The 20,155-nt window shown below is 37.5% G+C and overlaps 1 protein-coding gene across 1 annotated transcript; it reads right to left on the bottom strand.

Moving 5' to 3' along the window:
- Positions 1–7,532: 7,532 nt before the first annotated feature.
- On the bottom strand, positions 7,533–17,674 carry LOC129254618 (probable nuclear hormone receptor HR3). The gene is made up of 5 exons (XM_054893122.2): positions 17,186–17,674; positions 13,752–13,840; positions 13,437–13,575; positions 11,871–12,833; positions 7,533–10,305 (listed from the first exon to the last, which is right to left on the bottom strand). Exons 1-5 carry the CDS (start codon positions 17,481–17,483, stop codon positions 10,067–10,069), a joined length of 1,728 nt encoding a protein of 575 aa, XP_054749097.2. The 5' UTR covers positions 17,484–17,674; the 3' UTR covers positions 7,533–10,066.
- Positions 17,675–20,155: the final 2,481 nt, after the last annotated feature.

Genomic DNA, 20,155 nt, shown 5'->3' with positions numbered 1-20,155 from the left:
CTTTCTCATTCCCTTATAAACTCCTCATAAAAGTTTGGAAATCTGACTTTGATCGATAATCCCTCCTCGGTTTTAGTGAGCATTAACACGTAATTGATATCAATGAATAGATCATTTAATTTTCTTTAGAATGATACCCTACATGATATGATTATGGTTCACATGGAGGTGCAGTGCCTTGAAATGTGGGGCAATGTCAAAATTCAAAAGTTGCAAAATGACACAATATTGAAAGTCACTGTTCTTTTTTTCCGTGGTGAAGAGTGAGTTTCTCAACAGTTTTCATGCACCTTAAACATCAACATTAACATGGAATCAAACACACCTCTGCACAAGCAAACACATAACAAACAAACATTGCATGGTTATTTCAAACCACGACTCAAACCATCTCACAGAACCATCGCTACATGAACCAACACAAAACATCAAAACTGAAGAAGCAGGGGCTTGATTTGAATGGATTTTCTGTAATTGAGGTATCAAAATAAAGAGCAGATATTGAACTTTTTAAAAATGTGGTTTTCGTTTTGAAACCCAGATACAGCCCGCCAAATGACTTTTTGGTATCCCCTCTTCAAATTGTTTTTGCTCACTTATGCGTGAATGAAAAATAATATAAGTAATTTCAGATGAAAGAGGAGATTATAAGCTTTACAATGGTAGGTCATTTGTCTATTGTATTTGTGATTAAGGTATAAAAATCATCGATAAATCTCGGTTTCGTTTTTTTCTGGGACGCACTGTATATATAACGTCAGCTTCCAACATGTCTTCAGCAAATTTTTTATGGTACAAAAACAAATTATTCACGTTGCTCTATATAATGCACATCTCTTTCCAGGAAAAAAGGGTGTATGAATTTCATGCCTCTACTAATTTGATACATGGTAGCAAAATGAGGGCATAACGAGGCCCTCATTCTGTACCCCCATATTACTTAAAGAGTAATTTCCTAAATTAAATGGGGTTAAATGTACTGCCCTATTGTTTTGGGGCTTTGACGGGACACGTCGTCGAAAAAAAAGAGAATAATTTGTTCAAAGAAGAGGCACAAAATTTGTCATCGGGTGGCAAAAACTGTGTCCGTCTTTTTTCTGTGATAACATGGTCTCAGGGGCAGATCCAGGATTTTCCAAAGGGGGGGGGGGACATTTTCTCGAGGAAAAATTTGACAAGCAAAAAATAAGGACATTTCGTCCACGAAAAAATATTGGACAAGAAAAACAAGAAAGGTCTTCACTTTCAAGGGGGGGGGGGCACTTCTGTTTTAACGGCGTGTTTACATTAATGTGCCTCTCAAGGCGGGGGGGGGGGGGGGGCACGGGCCGGTTTTGCCCCCCCTGGATCTTATGTTTATGCTCTCCCGAAGCGGTAAGAAGTGTCTTTCGTTGGGGAATTTTCCGACAGCCTTGTTTTCTGCAACAAACAAAATCACTTCAAGGGGAAGGACGCCCCCCTCTCGCGTACACTTTACAATGTGCATCATGGCGCGTATAATCTGGAGAGATTGAAGAGCGCCATCATATTCAACAACAACAACAACAACAACATCATTATATAGAGCTCTGTATAATCCAGGCAATATATCAGCTTCATTGTCGTGGAAGCAAATACTTTGACATGTTATTGTGTTTAGATTCATGCTTGATAACAACAACAACAAAAAAGCAGCAACAACTACAACAAAAGCAGCAACAACAACAACAACAACAACAACAACAACAAACTCAGAAATCGGATCGTTGACAAGTCGCAAGGCGTGCAGAGGCCTCTACGAGCATGACAAGTCAGCAAAGACTAAAAAAGAATGATGCAAAGAGAAATTTAACTTTGGGGGTACCAGAATATTCGTTTAATTTCACCAATAAGTGTCCATTTTTTATTATACAAACCGTTCATATTTTGTCCAATTTACACCATGAGCATAAACCATGAACACACACATGGACGAATGAAGGCAACATAATTATTATTAAGTTGGATCTTATTTCGGACTCCAAGATTAAATCATGAAGAAATAAAATAGGATATGTAAACGGGAGGGAAAATTGTGAGGGGTTAAGAGCAAGGTAAAGGAAAATGAGGGGGGGGGGGGGGGCGACAGATATTAAGAGAAACGGAGAGGGACTGGGATATAAAGATATAGATGTAGTATGTACACAAATATTTTATGGACATCCCATAATATCATGAATATTGAGAATAACAATACAAATGCATTTTGTAACAAGAAAAAATAGACCGAATTCAAAAAGTCACTGAAAAAATAAAGGCGTTGTCATTAATACATTCGTGAAATCCATCCAATCTTCTCTCGTATTATATAGAAATAATAATGGAAGTGTTAATTGGGGAGTAAACTATACATGCATGTCGATACTCAAGACAGCTTATGAAAATTGTTCATGTAACTTGGAAATAGTTATCTTAATGGGCTATTCACCCCAACGAAACTTTTGAGACAAGTCTTAATGGCAGTGACTACATGTACATTGGAAGTTATTTTGAGCGATTAAAAACAATGAGCCGACAAAAATGTCTTTAATCAGTTACGATAAAAAATTCCAAAGTCTTCAACATTTCTCAGAGTGCTGAAACTTAACCTTTTAGTTCATCAGACTGAGAGCGCTATAAACAGTATTTGATTAGAAACGATCATTGAACATGTCAAAATGAGGTTTTTAAATCAAAGACGAATTAACATCCATACAAAGTCAATGTAGTACAAGGCTTGGTTAGATATTGTAGTTGAAGCTATGGACCGCTGAATTCATTGATCCCCCATATAGATTTTGTACAGGGAGGTTCCAGAAAGCTATGGGTTATCAGGTTATGTTGTATTTACTTTGAAATTAATAAACTATATGGTTATTTAATTATTGAACAAGTCAATAATAAGTTGTGTCAATAGATGAATTACAAAAACACGACTTCCAGGCTTGGATTGCGACAAAAATAGCATCAAACGAGTGCAAAATTTCATCCAAACAAAATATTGAAAACCATTACATCCTTTAAAACATTTACATCACAAGAACCACAATTATTTGTGTTATACACAGAGTCAAGATAATATTCATAGAAAGTTGTTCAAATATCAAGTTAAGGCCTAAACTTTACCCAAATATATACAGATAATATACAATACGTCATTGTTTTCCTTCATAAGGAATCAGGTAGAATATCATTATACTCCAAATATCACAAGAGTCGCATCATTTTCTTTTACAAAGTAATTTCTGAACATTTATTAAGCTATGGGGCCAGCCGATTTGGGCTTATTTGTGAATTACAGACTTGCACTAAACCTTGTTTCCTGACAGAAATTGACAAGGGAAGGGGTGGCCATCATGGCTACAATACTCAGCAACACAGGAATTGCATTGCTGCTTCTTAACTTTTCTTTTAATCACGTGCATCATTCGACCACAAGCTCAATTTCAAAGCTTGACGTCGGACCGACACTTACTAAAAAGTCGATTTTATAAGAAGTTCCATTATAAAATATTATATTCCCAGTCAAATACCTCAATTAATAGATGAATGATAATTAATATTATTAATGTACAATTTTTGGAAAAACACACACGTTGTTTTCGGTTCCCCTGTTCATGACAGAGATTTCACAGAGGGGAGGGAGGAGGAGGGGGGGGGGGGGGAGGGGCAAATGATCAGCCAAAGCACAGCAAAGGAAAAGAAAATGAGCCGAGGGCGTACAACTTTCCGTGTTCTTAACGAACGTTGGTCGCATGAATAATTCTGGGAAACCTTATTTACAGACTATACAGTTTCTATGGTTGGGAGATAGCGCTATATATAACTGCTAGATGTTAGTATAAAATACATATTTGATTAATAACAAGGGCGTATACGATAGAAAGCTGACTTAAACGGAGCTGGCTTCACTGTATAAAATAACAAACAGCTGCATTCGCTTAAACACCAAAAACAGTCGAATTATTCATAACAATTCAATAATATCATCAAAATTAGGAAGGGTGTTTCAATAGAGAACATTTTCTAAATCCAATGAATTGCCAGTACATTACAAATTCGACAAATTGAAATTCTATATACTAGTAATTCATAATATCAAAACAATCAAATTTAACAAGAAAATAATTATAACATATTCATGACGAAACAGTGTGGTTTTGATAAAAAAAACAAATATGAAAGGGGAAAACGAATCTGCAAACGTTTAACTACTTCATGATGATAAAAATAATTTTTTTGGAAGTCGATCTAAAAGTTCATCCATTAAATTTTGTTGTAAAGCAGGGACGTGACGTCCCTGGATAAAGTTGCGTAGTTAAATAGGAAATTCACTCAGTAAATAATAATTCGAGAACCATCATGCACTGAATATAACACACACACATGCAATGTAATACTCTCTTAATACTGATACATCAAGCTATATAATATTTGGTATCTTTAAAACTTTAAAAATTGAGTATATTGGATTCTTTAGAAGATTCACACAAGCTGCAGGGACAAAGACAATCTACATTGAGATAACGTGGATAGACACACATATAACGCACATTTATGTACAAAATGAGTATAATTAAAAAAAAACCAGCGCAAGGGGTGAAAGTTGTAACTTCCTAAAGCTCACACACATGTCACATTATCAATACCCTTAGCTCGATACCCTGCATTCCTATTGATAAAAATGAATGAATTTGTACAAGATGAAAAGTATTAAAGGTAGCGTAGAGTCTGTAGAGATAATTTGAATAAATCAGAAATGACAATAACATAGTGAATCGCACCACTATAGCATACATGATGTAGGTGTTGAATGAATTAACTATACAGTAAAATCTTTAATTGAAGATAATTATTATCGTAACAAACTTTTGGAGAAGTTTGCCATGTAACCGTTTGGAAAAAAGGGGATTGAGGTAAACCCTTTCCCACAGGTTAGTTGTAGAGAGAGTTATAATCAATCACAAATTGAATTCAACCAATAAGATGAGTAAACTTTAGACTTGCGAATGATTGATGAAGTTATAATTAATTAAAAACAACTTTAATTATCTGCAACAAGTTCCATCAAAGAGGATGAACAACTTCATTATAATTCAACTTCACCCACCTAGATCGAAAAAAAAGCAAACGTGCACAGATGCCCTGTCAAAAAATAGTATTGAAAACTAGTGTTAATCTGTAAAACTAATCCATAATTGTGACTACAGACCACTTGTATTAATAAAGGCATATATACCCTATAAGTTTGAATTCAAGGTCAGACTGACCCGGAAATCGAGTCTGAAAATGACCCAGAAAAGGGTCAGATGTGACCACTTCTGGGTCAGTTCTGGGCCCCGTCTTACAAAGAGTTACGATTTATCCAATCAATCGTAACTCTATGGAAATCCATCAGTGTCATAATTTTTTCTATAGGAAATTTGCACAATGTCCTTTGTAAACAAAGAGAAGCACAGTGAATTTTCAAGAAAACAATGAATGCATGAATATACATCATAGTCAGAATTTTTTTTAACAAACATGAATAACGCATGTTGATGTTGCTGGCCGTCCATACTTGCGATTGATCGGATCAATCGTAACTCTTTGTAAGACGGGGCCCTGAACTTCTGACCTTTTGTTTGTCACGTCGAACCTTTTCTGTATCATTTTTTTAAACTCGGAATGGAAGCAATCTGACCCGAGATTTTTTTAGGGTGTTGAGTTTTGAATTTAAATTAATTGAAAATGATGGTTAAACCTGAGTGCAGGCAAAATCATAAATAATAAGACCATGGATTGTAATTAAATTAGCGAGGCTTTTGGAAAAAAGACTTGTTCCATGGATAGGCAATCCATATCCATTAAATCTCAATATCTGGGAAAATGACATAAATTGGGATAGGTATACAATCACGACTCTACACCCATACGGTACCTTAAAACAAGAATGATATTACACGTTATACATATTCATATACACCTATATTACATTTATATATCTTTGTAATGATACACTATCTAATACACGCTCTAAAATGTGCATATTGTGCGAAACAGCGACTGTGTATTCTGATCTCGAAATATAACATGCATTCAGAGAAAAAAATCATTATGAGTACAGTTCATGTGTGTTTTAAGATTCTCAGCGTTCTACATGTATAATAATACCCTGATTTCAATTATGACTGCTAACTACAACGCCATCGTTGTCTTGTCATCGTTTTGGTTACTATAGATAATTCAGAACGAGGTCATTGCCAACTATACAGAGATAAAATCAGGGGCGACGCTATATTGGGGGGGGGGGCGGGCTTCTCAAATAGAAGAGTGTTTAGGGGAAAAAAAAGAGAAAGAGGAAGAAGAAGAAAAAAGAATATGAAAAGAGTCGTACAACCACCATCGCACCTCCATTTCAAATGAGAAAGCAATGTATTGCCGCCAATCAAAATGACATGGCGTCGCGCCCCTGTATTAAATCATGGTGAGGTGAAAGGTGAACGAATATCTCCAGCCATAAACCCATAAATCCGTGTATAAAATGTGTGTGCAGTTGTGAATGAACACGTACCCACTTTCTCCTTTTAAAAGGCACTAAAACAATCCACATTCTGAGGGTTCATTATAGCCTCAAACAACTCTTCATGGAAAATCGGGGTTTTTCACAAAGTGTGACATCACATTTATGGGGGTGTTGCAAGCAATTACAATTCCAAATACATCAAAGGCCCCTCGAAGCGTAAGTTATTTCATTAAAACCAAATTTTGTAGTTTATTTGTGCTATATTACGCTTGATTTGCAAATGATTATAAAAATCTTGCAACCCCCAATTAGATTCTAAGGTGCGTGTGAAATTCATCACCGCTTTGGATAGATCTTGCAAGGGGGACACACCACACGAGTTGACACCAGCGAGATTGCCCGTTAAATCCTTTGAAATGCATTATTTCATGACGTCATGTACAGAGTAACAGCAAACGAATCCTAAAAAAATAATGATCAGATCTCATTGCCCTTTATCCTCTTTTTGTTTGTTTGAAAACGACACTTGTATGGGGAAATTATGTACATGTTATGAACGGAAAACATTTAAAAAGTGAACAGTGAATCCATTGTAAGCAGGGATAAGACTCTTTATGATGATCATAAAACAGTAAAAAAAAAGATATATATGTATCGCACATAATTTCAGAGAGATAAAAAGCTAAGAACAGAGACATTTAGAATTCATAATTTAGCGTCAGTTTTGACAAAGACAGTTTCTCATCGTGAAATTCACAAAAACAATAAAAAACACAGCTCAAATAAGGCTCAAAATTACCATTTAGAAGGTGGTAAGATATGGCTATGCGAATGTTAACAAAATAAATTATATAAAATTGTCTGATGTGAAGAATACGCCAAGGCGATTTGAAAAAGGAGGGAAATTCAATCCAGACAAAAAAATGGAACGAGCAATGAGAATGAAGAAGATAAACGTAGGGCCTTTTCACATGTGAATCTTGAACCATCATTGTAATGATGATTGCAATTCGTCTATAGAATTATCGGACCTCTCACATGGAAAATTCGTACCGTCATTTGAATGAAACTTAACTGGAATTCACCTCCAGAGTAGAATTTGAATTCGTGATTGTGATTAGAATTCGTGATTCTAGTTTGGTTTCACACGTGCAAAAAAAAAATCGTCATTAGCCTTATTTTCCACTGGAATCATCATTCAAATCACGATTTTCTTACCGTGTGAAAGGGCGGGTAGACATCAGAGATGAACGGATCAATATTAATGGGCCGTCTTTATCTCAATAAATCCATCCATTGAATCTTCGCGTTACTGACTTTTTATCTTCAAGTCTTGTGCATCTTATGAGACAAAATTTGCGACGGATGGGTACGGGTTCCGAAATTAAGCAACATTTTGTGCATCCGCCCTTTCAAACGGTAAAAAAAAAATCGTAATTTGAATGATGATTCCAGTGAAAAATTCGGCTAATGACGAATATCATTCACATTACGATTTTTTTAGCACGTGTGAAAACAAACTATAGATCATGATTAGAATCACGAACGTTAATCACAGTCACGATAACATTAGCAATCGTCATTACAATGATGATTCAAGCTTCACGTGTGAAAAGGCCCCAAGTCAGATCCAAATTGCTCCAAAATATAATTTTGTTTAAAAAGTCAATGCGAATGGAGTTTTCGCACCTTATTCATAAAGAATTAGGCTTATTATTTTTACTTTCATCAGCTGAAATTAACTGAATTTGTCATAATCCTGCTTTAAAAGGGTTCTGCAATAAATTCAGCAAAAAAGAACAAAAGGTTGAAAAACAAAGAAATACATAACAAATTCATTAAAAATGAAAAACATAAGAAATTGATTTTTGAACCGATTTTTTTAAACACAATTGCTAGGAATGCTATAAAGATTTTTTTTACATAAAAAATCAGAACTCCAAGAGTCTCTTTTCGAAAATAAGAGTCAAAAGTATGATTTATGCATAAATTAGCATAATAAATTCATAAATTGATAAATTCAATACATTCATAATATTAATATATTAAAATGTTATTATTTCGGAAAGAATACCCATACAACTTTACCAATTACATCGCACACACTACCACTGAGTAAATTAATATTCGCGGCGCTCGTGCGATCATATGTGGAGGGGGATTACTCCTTCACCAGGCCTGGGTAAGAGTTAGAAACCAAATAAGACACGTAGTCCTTAACGAATTTCCGATCCGACCATATGGTTTTTAAAGAATTCAAGACAGAAGCAATTTTCACAGTCCTGGGGTAAAATAAACCTTACAATAAATCCCAAAATAGAAGCCCTAACATTAGTCACTGTTTCTTGGAATATATATGACATGAGTAATAAGAAAAAAAAATGTTTGTACCTTGAAACTTTGGAAACTATTCCATACAGAGTTGTATGATTTCATAATTAAATGGAATTCAGAGAGATGTGGGAGTGGGAGGCATATTTCCTACACATTTATAACCTATGTATGATTTCAATACAGCATGTAACGCAAACCCACAAAAATCCCCAAAATAAAATTATTGATGAAAAATTAACCACAACCGATGTCTACTGGTGTTATGTCACTCTACATGTACTCTCGCAAAGTATTTTTAAATCTAAGAGAAAAAACAACAATTAAAAACCCCACAAGAATAAGAGTGCATACCTGATGCTAAAAGCACTTCAGCAAAACCGACTCCAGACCGAACACGTCTCTTGCTTATTCCTCAAATCTGTTTGGAGTCAGTTTTGTTCGTGTGATTTAAGCATGACATATCACTATGTGAAACAGCCCGATACCATCCGGGATGCATTCATCGTATTCTTTGTACGAGTCCTCTACTGAGCAGTGGTAAGTGATAAAACATATATACATTATATCCCATTATTTATCAACTAAATAGACATTACCTTATTTAAAAAAAAACGTATACAACTAAATTTGGATTCCTTTCAGTGCTTGGTTGCTTGGTTTCCACTGCTGGAGTCATAAAAAAATAGTCTAGGCCACCAATTTCCAATTTAAGGATAACTCAACTAGGGATTTAGGTCCTTGATTCACATCATATCCTACTTGTATGAGTTGATCCGTTCCGCATCTGGAATTTAGTACAATAAAGGAGGAAACTCGAAAGCGTTTCGATTTCCCATATTTTGTGAAACACGAATTCCGACGCTCCACGCGTTGGGCAACGCTAGAAAATTGAGTTACAATGGAGGAACTTGTCAGAACAACTTGGTCATGGCCAATTCCTGCCCATATCATTTCAATGCGTGCGATCAACAAAATGGTAGAAATCGTTATGTGATATTTGCAATATGATTTGTGAATCTTCGTGTTAGAAGGCAATGAATAGTAATTAAAAAAACAACAACACCCAAATCCGAAGTGTATTTGATTACATCCAAAAGTTATCCTTAATTGTAACTCTGATGTTTTATTGGGATTTGTAATCGGTAGGTCATCATGCACTCTACTACTTAAACACATCATTGATGATCTCCTCAAAGGTTTTCGCGGTCATTCGGTGAGTTATAGAAGAACCTACTCGAAGACCTCCTGATGAAGATCGCTGAACATCCCCGGCATCTTCATCTTGAAGTTGGAGACAAGGTTGCGATGGGAAACATTCATTTCGCGGAGCATTGGCAACACGATGAAGAGCTGCATGAACGTGTCATCGGGGTCGACTCGTAACGAAGATCGGATCTCTCTACGAAGAGCTTGAGCAACCCGGTTCTGAAGAACCGAGATCGTGTCGCGATGTTCGATATCCTCTCCGTCTGGAGAAGAAACGAGAAAAAGTAAATTCATATTTGAAACAAGTGGAACGCCTCTGGCAGTCTCGCCTGCATTACGCGATTCGATAAAGCAGCAGTGCTGACTTTGAAAACAGCCATTGAATAATTATTCACAAAAGAAAAATTTATATGATAACGAAATAATATAAAAATGTCCATTGACCCAAAATGACCTTTGACCATGATCATGTGATCTAAGATGTGTGCATAACAATCATTTATACTTGATTACCCTTATGTCTATGTTTTTATGAACTAGATCCATAAACTTTCTAAGCTATGATGCCAATTCAACAAATAACCCCAACATGACCAAAGTTCATTGACCCTAAATGACCTTTGACCTTGGTCATGTGACCTGAAAGCTGATACAGAACGTTCAGTGATATTTGATTACTCTTATGTCAAAGTTTTATGAACTAGCTCCATAAAAAATTAAAGTTATGATGGAAATTCAACAAATACCTCCAGCATGACCAAAGTTCATTGACCCTAAATGACCTTTGACCTTGGTCATCTGACCTGAAACTCGGGCAGGATGTTCAGTAATACTTCATTACCCTTATGTGTAAGTTTCATGAACTAGGTCCACATACCTCCTAAGTTATGATGACATTTCAAAAACTTAACTTTAGGATAAGATTTCGATATTGATTCCCCCAACATGGTCTAAGTTCATTGACCCTAAATGACCTTTGACCTTGGTCATGTGACCTGAAACCAAGGCAGATTGTGAGTAATACTTGATTTCTTTTATGTCAAACTTTCATGTACTATGTCCATATACATTCTAAGTTATGTCATTTCAAACACTTAACCTTGGTTTAATTTTGATTTTGATGCCGCCGCCGCCGTCGGAAAAGCGGCGCCTATAGTCTCGCTCTGCTATGCAGGCGAGACAAAAACAGAATATGGATTCTTTCAGCCGGATATATACCCAACATTTGATCTCTATGATATAACCAAATTATGTTGTCTTCATGAAAATAACTACTTAAAAGTCGTTTATTAAATAGTCAAATATAACAACGATGTAATACTTGTAGTATTCCATCTTGATACATTTTGAAAATGTTGAGCTGTTTTGTATATATCTGCAAATATGTAAATGACAATGAGACGAAATAGTTTCATAAAAAAGGTAGTTTTAATGTAGGAAAGTATAATCGAAAGATTGAGCAGAGCATGGGAAAGCAATAAAGCGATTTTCTAACTTTCTTGTTCCTACACAACTAAGCTTCAATCACGTTACATCGAGATTAAAAGCTATAAAGAAAATCGAGGAGGCAACGTCCGAAACACTCAAGCTGGACAGACTGATGCAGTGAAAGAAAATTGTACAGGGTTATGAAAGCATATTTGCAGAACATAATCTCACCATACATATAAATCAAACTCAGAACCTCCCAATGGAAATAGATGTGGGTTGAGCCTAATTAAAATGAATTCATATAACCATGTAAAAGATGGGATACGATGCTACTTGCTGTATAAGACAAAAAAGTGCACCGCCAACAACAAAAGCAAAGAAATCAACAAACTCTCACCTGGCGCGAGCATGACCATGGCACAAAGCAAACTGGTTTCCCGGGATGACAAGCCTAGACTTTGTATCCTGTCGTTGAGTCTGAAGAGGGGTACAATGGTGCCACTGAAGGGAATCATCTTCAGTAACTCCATGGGAAGGATGAGATGTGGATCCCCCATGACCACAAACAGCTCGTTCCGTTCCACCAGATGCGAAGAGTGGACCAACACCATCTCAAACATGTTGTTCTTGATAAGCGACGTTCGGTCATGGATGGGAAGCTCGGCAAAACCAGGAATTCGTTTGCAGAAGGAAACAACTCTCCTGATGATGTCTGTCATGCAACCGAGCATTGATTCCATTAGTGACGGCGTGGGTACTTTCACCACCATGTGGCAGCCCTGACGGACGGAGTCCATGTCTATGGCTGGGGGCACCTTCTGCTTGGGGTTGTGGGCGCACTCAAAGATGAAACTCTCAAGTCGTATGCGATGGATATCAGCAGCAAACTTTTCCAGCTGAGAGTCCTCAACGACATTGAACCAGGCGCTGGTCGGAGATGGAAGCGGAACTGACGACACATCCGGCCACTGGAGCGACTGGTGTGACAATGGTGATTTTATGGGCATGGATTGGATATCGTCATCAGCATGCTTGTGCTTCCTAGAGTGTGGCTCACAGTCTTCTTGAGTAGATGAGGTATCCGTTGGCACAAAGACACTTCCAGTAGGGCTATTCAGCTCCATGCTGTGCCGTGAAGACTTAGAGCTTGCTTCCCTGAGAGGGGAGAACTCCCCATAGCCAGACAGGGTAGGGGAGGAGAGCTGCTTGGGTGTGTTTGGATGGGAAGAGCCATCGTTTGGACTGCAGATCGGGCTGTCGAGACCAGAGTCTGATGATGTTGATATTGGAGCCGTTTTGTTGGGCACGTGCTTTGCGATCTGAGCCTTGAGCTGCTTGGAACGGCGGCCAAGTTTGGAAGCTGATGAAATAATCATAAGCAGAATACTTAATCTATTATAACTAATGATAATGACCTTTACCAAGTTTTAAATTGTCATTTAAGAAGTTGAAGAAAACAAAACAAAACAAGTGGAACGCCTCTGATAGTCTCGCCTTTATTACGATTCAATATAGCAGCGGTGCTGACTTTTTAAATAACCAAATGAATAACTTTTCACAAAACCCGATTAATTTGACAATGAAATACTCAGTTCATTGAACTCAATGACATTTAACCTTGATCAAGTGATCTGAAACTCATGCAAGGTGATCAGTGATTCTTGATTACCCTATATTCAAAATTTTATGGAAAATATCCATACATTCTTTTTAAGCTTTGATACTTCAAATATCAACATTGGTTAAGATTTCGATGATGGCGACGTCGTCGCCGCCGTCGGAAAGGCGGATCATTTGTCTCGCTTCTGCTATACAGGCGAGACAAAAACTATGACGTTTATATTTGTAGAATAAATCTACCAAGAATCTTGTACATAGAGTTAGTCAGAAATTAACTTTAAACCTTGCTGACATGGTAACGTACATGTAAGTCTACATGGTAAAAAAAATGATAATAACCTACCGGTTTTTGACATGCCTACGGCAACACACTTCTTCCATCGGCAGTACATACATCGATTCCGAGTTTCCTTATTAATCACACACTGTTTGGTTGGGCAGTTGTAGCTTATATGGTTAGAGCTGGCCCTAGCGAAGAAGCTCTGGGAGGAAAAAAACATAAGAGAGAACGTTGAAAAGCTTGACATTCCGAGCATTTAATAATTGATCTATTAAACGTATCATGAACTGGAAGAACGTCAGACAATATATTAAGGTTAACAATAATCCGAATGATATGTTAATAATCACATGAAACAATATTTCAAATAATGCCTACCTTGCATCCTTCGCAAGACAATATACCGTAATGAAAAGTATTTGATTTCTCTCCGCACACCCAGCATTTATCATCGCTCCTCTTTTCACCTGAAAAAAAAAGAAGAAAAAAAATTCAGTATGCAATCATGAATAAAACATTATTTATTATTCATGTGAAAACAAAGATGATAAATGCAGGCCCCCAAAAGGTAAAAAATCAAATCGGCTGATGTGCATATCATGAATCTCTCTTTTTTCATTACAAAAGATCGCAGGGGTGCAAATTGAAATGAAATGATATTGAATAGTCTTAATAAGGATGAATTTGGATCCTTATGATGCCGCTGTGAATGACGGACCTGCGGAATTGTCTATTTATTCCTGGTACAAATATAGATATGGCACTCAAGACAGACACTACCTAGATTTTTTTTTGTGTGTGTGAATCTATAAAGTTCATTAAGTCCATCAAGTCCATGGTACTATGGTATGTGGGTCCGTGATTTCAGAATTTCCCTTTGACAATTTCCGCAAATCGGGGTCCATTCTCTCCCCCCCCCCCAATAATTTGGGAAACAAAAGAAACGAAAATTTTAAGAGAGAGAGAGAGAGAGGGGGGGGGGGGGGGAGGAGAGCTAAGGAAGGGGGGGGGGAGGAGAGCTAAGGAAGGGGGGGGGGGAGGAGTGGCTCATAACTTGTGGGACCCCCGAATACAGTTGTTTTAAACGAGAATCAATGTATGTTGCAATTTTGGTTATCTGACAAAAACCGATCAAAGCCTATATATTTTGTAATTGAATTTTGCTAAGCCGTGATTCACATTATTTGGCGACCTTAAGATTTTTGTAATGTAAACAAAAACACGGTCATATCAGCCGAGAAGTTATAGGGGATGGATATTTATGATGCAATTACACGGTAAAGACACCTCCACATCTATCTTTGTTCTTTCTATTTTTAGACTTTGTCTTACAAGAAATTTCATCAGCTTAAATGACCAATAAACCTTGCAGTGCCACCATTTAACAATTAACATCACCCAAATCAAACCTATACACAATTCTCCGCGATTTCTAGAGATTTGCTGTCCTGAGGCCTGAGGGAAGGGGGGGGGGGGAGGAGACGACCCTCTCCCCAAATCTGCAATGCAAATTCGAGGGGAACAATTCACCCCCCTGAACAATTGTCGCCTATGGACCTAGCTTAATGCGTCGTTCCCGACCTTTCGCTGGAGAACGCGAACGCTTATTTACGACGGTAGTTGATTTTGGAAGAGACTTTTGGGCCCGTCGTCATGGTCGTAAAACTCTGTCCTGCAATGCAAATTGTGTGACATGAGATTTTTTATCGTTTCGCATCTGCAACGGTAACATTCAATATGCGTTTCGTGAGCAAAATTCTGGTTGCTACTATGGTAACAGCGATATATCCGATTTAGGACGACTTTCCAGAGCCACATTTGGTTCCTCCCAGAGCTCGAGAGGCCGCCCGGGGGCCCACTTCCATTGACGAATGGATGCCAGGCGCGACCACGCGTAAAAGGGGACGGAGTGGGCACGTACGTTACGTATAGGCCTATTTAACGTTATAAGGGTGTCAAAACGATGTTTAAAATACTGAAAAAGGGATATCCAATACTTGTAGGGTTTCACAAGCCAAATACTTGTTAAGAGATGCATTTTCATAATCTGGAAAAGACTTGCTTCCCTTGTTTAGGGTGCTTTTCGAAACCCCATGGTTGTGCCTGTTATCCACTCATCAATGGAAGTGGTCCCCCGGGAATTTGAATCTATCTAATCCCCCATTTATGGGGAAAGTAAAACATAATGCCCATTACATTGTGTGCTAGAGGCATATCGTTTGTGTAGAAGGAGTAAACAAAAGAAAAAAAACCCGCAAATTCGGCTGGTGTTCAGACGTATAGGCCTATATCATATGCTGTGTACATATCAACGCATGCGAAATGGTTTCGGCTGGAGAGGTGATCTGACCCATGGAATCAATTGCCAGTGATCCACCAATAATCCACATTAAATGCAATATCGATTCGATGGACTGTAATGATCTATATCTAAGCCTTAATTCAGTAAGTTTTTCCTCACTCAATATGTACTCGGTTCGTTTGAAAAAGCACTTTCTTATCCATGTCATAATCTATTGTGGGCCCTGCATTTCGAATATCTCCAGCCAGCTGTTATAGAGGCTCGCCGCCGGCTCAGGGGGCATATATGATGACCAGACGTACATGCATGAAAACGGGATTTAATCTCGCAGCATGGTGCGGGTGTCGCGTGAAAGAATTTTGCACACGAAAAGCAGATCTACAGGGCCTGTATCACTAAGCTTAGCAATGAGTGTAGAACAGTTTTCTATGATTGATTCCATTGATTATAATGTACGATTAATCGCAAATTTTTGTGTTAGGGGACCCTAAATGTTACCGTCCCTGAGGTTTGCGAAAGGTGGCTAAGACCAGACGGACGACCATCCCAAAACATACATTCTTGGAATCGCTTACTTAGTACTTTTCTCGGGAATTTTCAATGTTCATTGGCAAGACGAAAGTCGCCCTTGGTTGCCCCGAGTTGCAACAGTTTTGAGCAAAATAATATAAAAGGGAGAAAAGAAGAGTCCATTGATTCCATTGACCGTTCACATCTTTAATAAAGTACTGGAGATTTGAGAAAGGATTGACCAATCAACAGAGTGTTGAGAAAGGTCTCACAAAGTATTAGAGCTTTATTTAAGGATTTGTCAATTATTAGAGCTTTGAGAACAGATCGGCCAGTCATTAGGGTGTTGAGAAGTCATTGTCCAACCATTAGAGCTTTGATAAAGGATTGATCAAGATCAGAGCTTGGAGAAGGATTGGCCAACCATATAAGGACTAGATAAATTATTAAACAATCATCAGATCTTTGAGAAAGGATTGAGCAATCATCAAAGCATTGAGAAAGGAGTTGCCAATCATTACAGCTTTAGGATTAGCCCATCAGAGCTTTGATAAAGCATTGACCAATCATTAGAGCATCGAGAAAGGATTGACCAATCATTAGAGCTTTGATAAAGGATTAGCCGATTATAAGAACTTTTGTAAACGACTGACCAATCAGGGACAACTCCTACTGACTCCTACTGCGATATTTTGCTCCGGTCTTATTTATCACAGAGGGCAAAGGGTTAGAATTAGGGTTGTAATAAGGTTTTTGTTTCAAAATAATGTAAAGAATTTAGGTTTTATTTAGTGTTGGAGGATGGATTTCATTATTGGCTTAACGTGCGGATTTTCCATCGGAGCAAATGTCTCATGGAACCCAAAGTCACACCGGCAAACCGACTCCAATTTGTAAATCGAATTAAGTTATTTCCTTTTTCCCCCAATGACATAACGTCCTCGATTTGGAATCGCTTTCTTCCGTAAGACTGGGGCATTAGTGAACTACATCATTATACCTGTTAACTGCACTCTACCAGACGAGGAGAGCGCATCGCTGCTATCATTGGATGACTGCCAGCATGGACTGTCCGGGACACGAGATATAACAGTAGGATGAGCGTCGAGGGCTGTCGGCGACGATTCGCTCTCCATGACTTCCATCTTCACGTCGGACGAGCACGTGTGGGGAGCCGGCATCGTCTGCAAATTGCTCAAACCCCCTGTAGGGGATCCGAGGCTTGAGGACACTCTCAGAAGGTCCATGGATGCGATCGTGGAAAACGCCTCAGACGTGACAACAGGAGTGACGTCCATTTAGAATGATGGTTGATTTGTTTTTCTTGCTCACGTCAGCTTGATGGTGATGGTTCAGAGAAATCTACATCTTGCTCCATAAGATCAAGTCTCATGTTCTTTACGAGATTAATTCCTGCGGTCTCCTTTTAAAGATTTTCTTCAAGCACTACGCGTGTCCCGTGGAAGCAGAATGTGAAATCAGGAGACCTACACATAACAAGAAGATATGGAAATAAATACGAACAAGTTATTAGGAACCAGGAAAGAAGTGAAAATTTAAGAATTATGTCTAATCGACTTTTTAAAATCAGTTTTGTACCGCAGGGGAGAGGGGTTCAAACCTATGACTGAAATCACACGACGGTTCAATCCCTAATTTGGGTTTTAGAGTAACAGTGTGTGAAATTGCATGGAAGGATTCTGTTCAGAACTTGAAGTAGCGTATGCGATGTCAGCAACATGACTGCTAACAACTCCCCAGTTCGGCCTACATTACGAGCTGTTGAGTATTTGGATAAATTGTTGCTGGATTGGAACGATCTCTTTGCAACAATGTAAATAAAAACAAGTGTCGACACTTCGCATTATGAACAAATAACTTAAAAATACACGGTACGCCGAGCAGAGATTGTTATGAGACAATCTTTCAATATTTTCTTATCGTTTTTCTTCTTTCATTTGGTCTTTTACATCCGACCCTTCCAGTAATAACCCAAAAGTTAATTAGCTATCACACTACTGCGATTAATAACCTTAATGGAATCAGTTATGAAAGAAAGGCAAATATGAAAAAATGTGATCAATTATATTGTGTGAATGGTTAGGGAGACATAGAATTATGAACTATGAATTATATTTTCATATGAAAATTTGTTTGTCTAAATAGCATATTATGTACCCTAATAGAACCCCACCCCTTCGCTGTCCGTTTTTTTTTCAAGTGGGGCTCCTTGCATCCTCCTACTTGATATACATGTACGCCACCGACCCACTCTTCATACGTAACCCAAACTTTTAAGCGTATTTTCAATTTTTGTAAACCCCCAAATTGCATGTCACTATTCTAATTCAATGTATTCATTACTAGATCACGAATGCATGTGTCCTAAAGGGCCCTGGGAACGATTGCTTTTTACTGGGGGTGCTGAGATAAATTTGACAAGCAAAAAAAAAAATCTGGTTATTTCAGTCCCGAAAACAATTTTACAAGCAAAAAAAAAAAAAGTTTCACAACAAAATGAAGGTTATTCTGCCATTCTGCCTTACATTTCTCTATTTCTTAACACCTGCACTCTAAAAAAATATTGGGTAAAAATGCTCCATGAGGGTAATAATGTGTCCAACCAACATTGGGCATTTCTTTTGGGTATTTTTATTTATCCAGTGACAGTGTGATGAAAATTTTACCCATTCTAAAGTAATTGCTGCTTATTTTCTAACCTTACTGGACAATATGCTTCCCGCATTGGGTAAAATACTGCCCAAAATTGGTTGGACACATAATTAGGGGAGAGATCAGTGATAATTACCCTCGTGCTGGTTAAAATGTTACCCAATATTTTTTACAGTGTGCCAGAATTCATGGGGGTGCTGCCTATGGAAAATAATACACGCAGCATCCCCAGCACCTCCGCTTCCCACACTGTTAAAAAAAACCGTGATTTTACAGAAAAAAGAAGATTTTGCAGAAAGCAATAACAGAATCATTCTGTAAATTCATAAAACAGGAATTTTCTGCAATTTAACAGAACAGGTCCAGGTCTGTTTAAAAAGGGGAAAAGGGTGTTTTATTTCAGGAAATTTGTAAGATTCCATACACCAAATACCAATTTCCTGTAAGATTACAGGTGTTCTCGAGACTCTGCTGCAGGAACTTCTTTTATTTTAAGGATAAATTTTCGAACAGTGCAGGGCCATGGTGCCCTAAAATAGTTATGATGTGAATGATGTAAACTGAAATTATCAATTTTGCATGAAGATGTATTTCGATCGGCTGCGCGATCGACATTAGTCTTCTTTATATATTATCCATTCTCAAGCACGAAATGGGCTGAAAATTTCATAATATATTATTTGAAAGTATCTTTAAATAATTTAATATAATTACAATTACTAAATATGTAAGGTAAGTGCCCAGAGGACTATGACTATTAAAAAAAAAAACCAATACCGAGAGAAGGCGCTATAGAAACCAAATTCAAATTCCAATGGCTAAAAATGCCAGATTTTGAATTTCAAGGCTGGAAAAACATATTCCATGACTACTACACTTTTGTAATATTGGAATGTTCGATAGTTAAGTATAATTCACCTTACTGACCCTTTACCGAAAATGCAAACGGGCCTTAAAGCGTTATTTTAATTAGATGATAATAGCACAAAACGATATATCGAATGGACCCATTAAAAAAGTAGATTCGAAAGAGGGTAGAAGGCTACCACCTACCGCCAAAATGCATTATTGCTGGGGAAAAGATGATTTATTAGAATTCAACCTTAATCCTTTGTCTACTGAGAATACAGCCAATGAGAGACCAAATACAGAGTCGGCAAAATCGTTCTCACTTTAAGATAGCTAGAAGCTTTTGAAATTTATATATATATATACATATATACAGTGTATATAAATATATATTCCTTGTGTGATTAGTTTGTTTTAATTCTTTTTCATAACTTGGCGTTATTTATAG

The sequence above is a fragment of the Lytechinus pictus genome, chromosome 2 (assembly GCF_037042905.1).
Source record: "Lytechinus pictus isolate F3 Inbred chromosome 2, Lp3.0, whole genome shotgun sequence".
NCBI classification, from domain to species: Eukaryota; Metazoa; Echinodermata; class Echinoidea; order Temnopleuroida; family Toxopneustidae; genus Lytechinus; species Lytechinus pictus.
The sequence above is the reverse complement of the archived record's forward strand: the minus strand, read 5'-3'. Positions and strand labels throughout refer to the sequence as shown.

Excerpts from the sequence above, each read along its gene's own strand:
- LOC129254618 (XM_054893122.2), bottom strand. The coding sequence starts at position 17,483 with ATGGACGTCACTCCTGTTGTCACGTCTGAGGCGTTTTCCACGATCGCA. Across the intron at positions 13,576-13,751 it reads TGTCTTGCGAAGGATGCAAG|AGCTTCTTCGCTAGGGCCAG; the intron begins GTAGGCATTATT and ends TTTTCCTCCCAG. Across the intron at positions 12,834-13,436 it reads CGTAGGCATGTCAAAAACCG|CTTCCAAACTTGGCCGCCGT; the intron begins GTAGGTTATTAT and ends TTATTTCATCAG.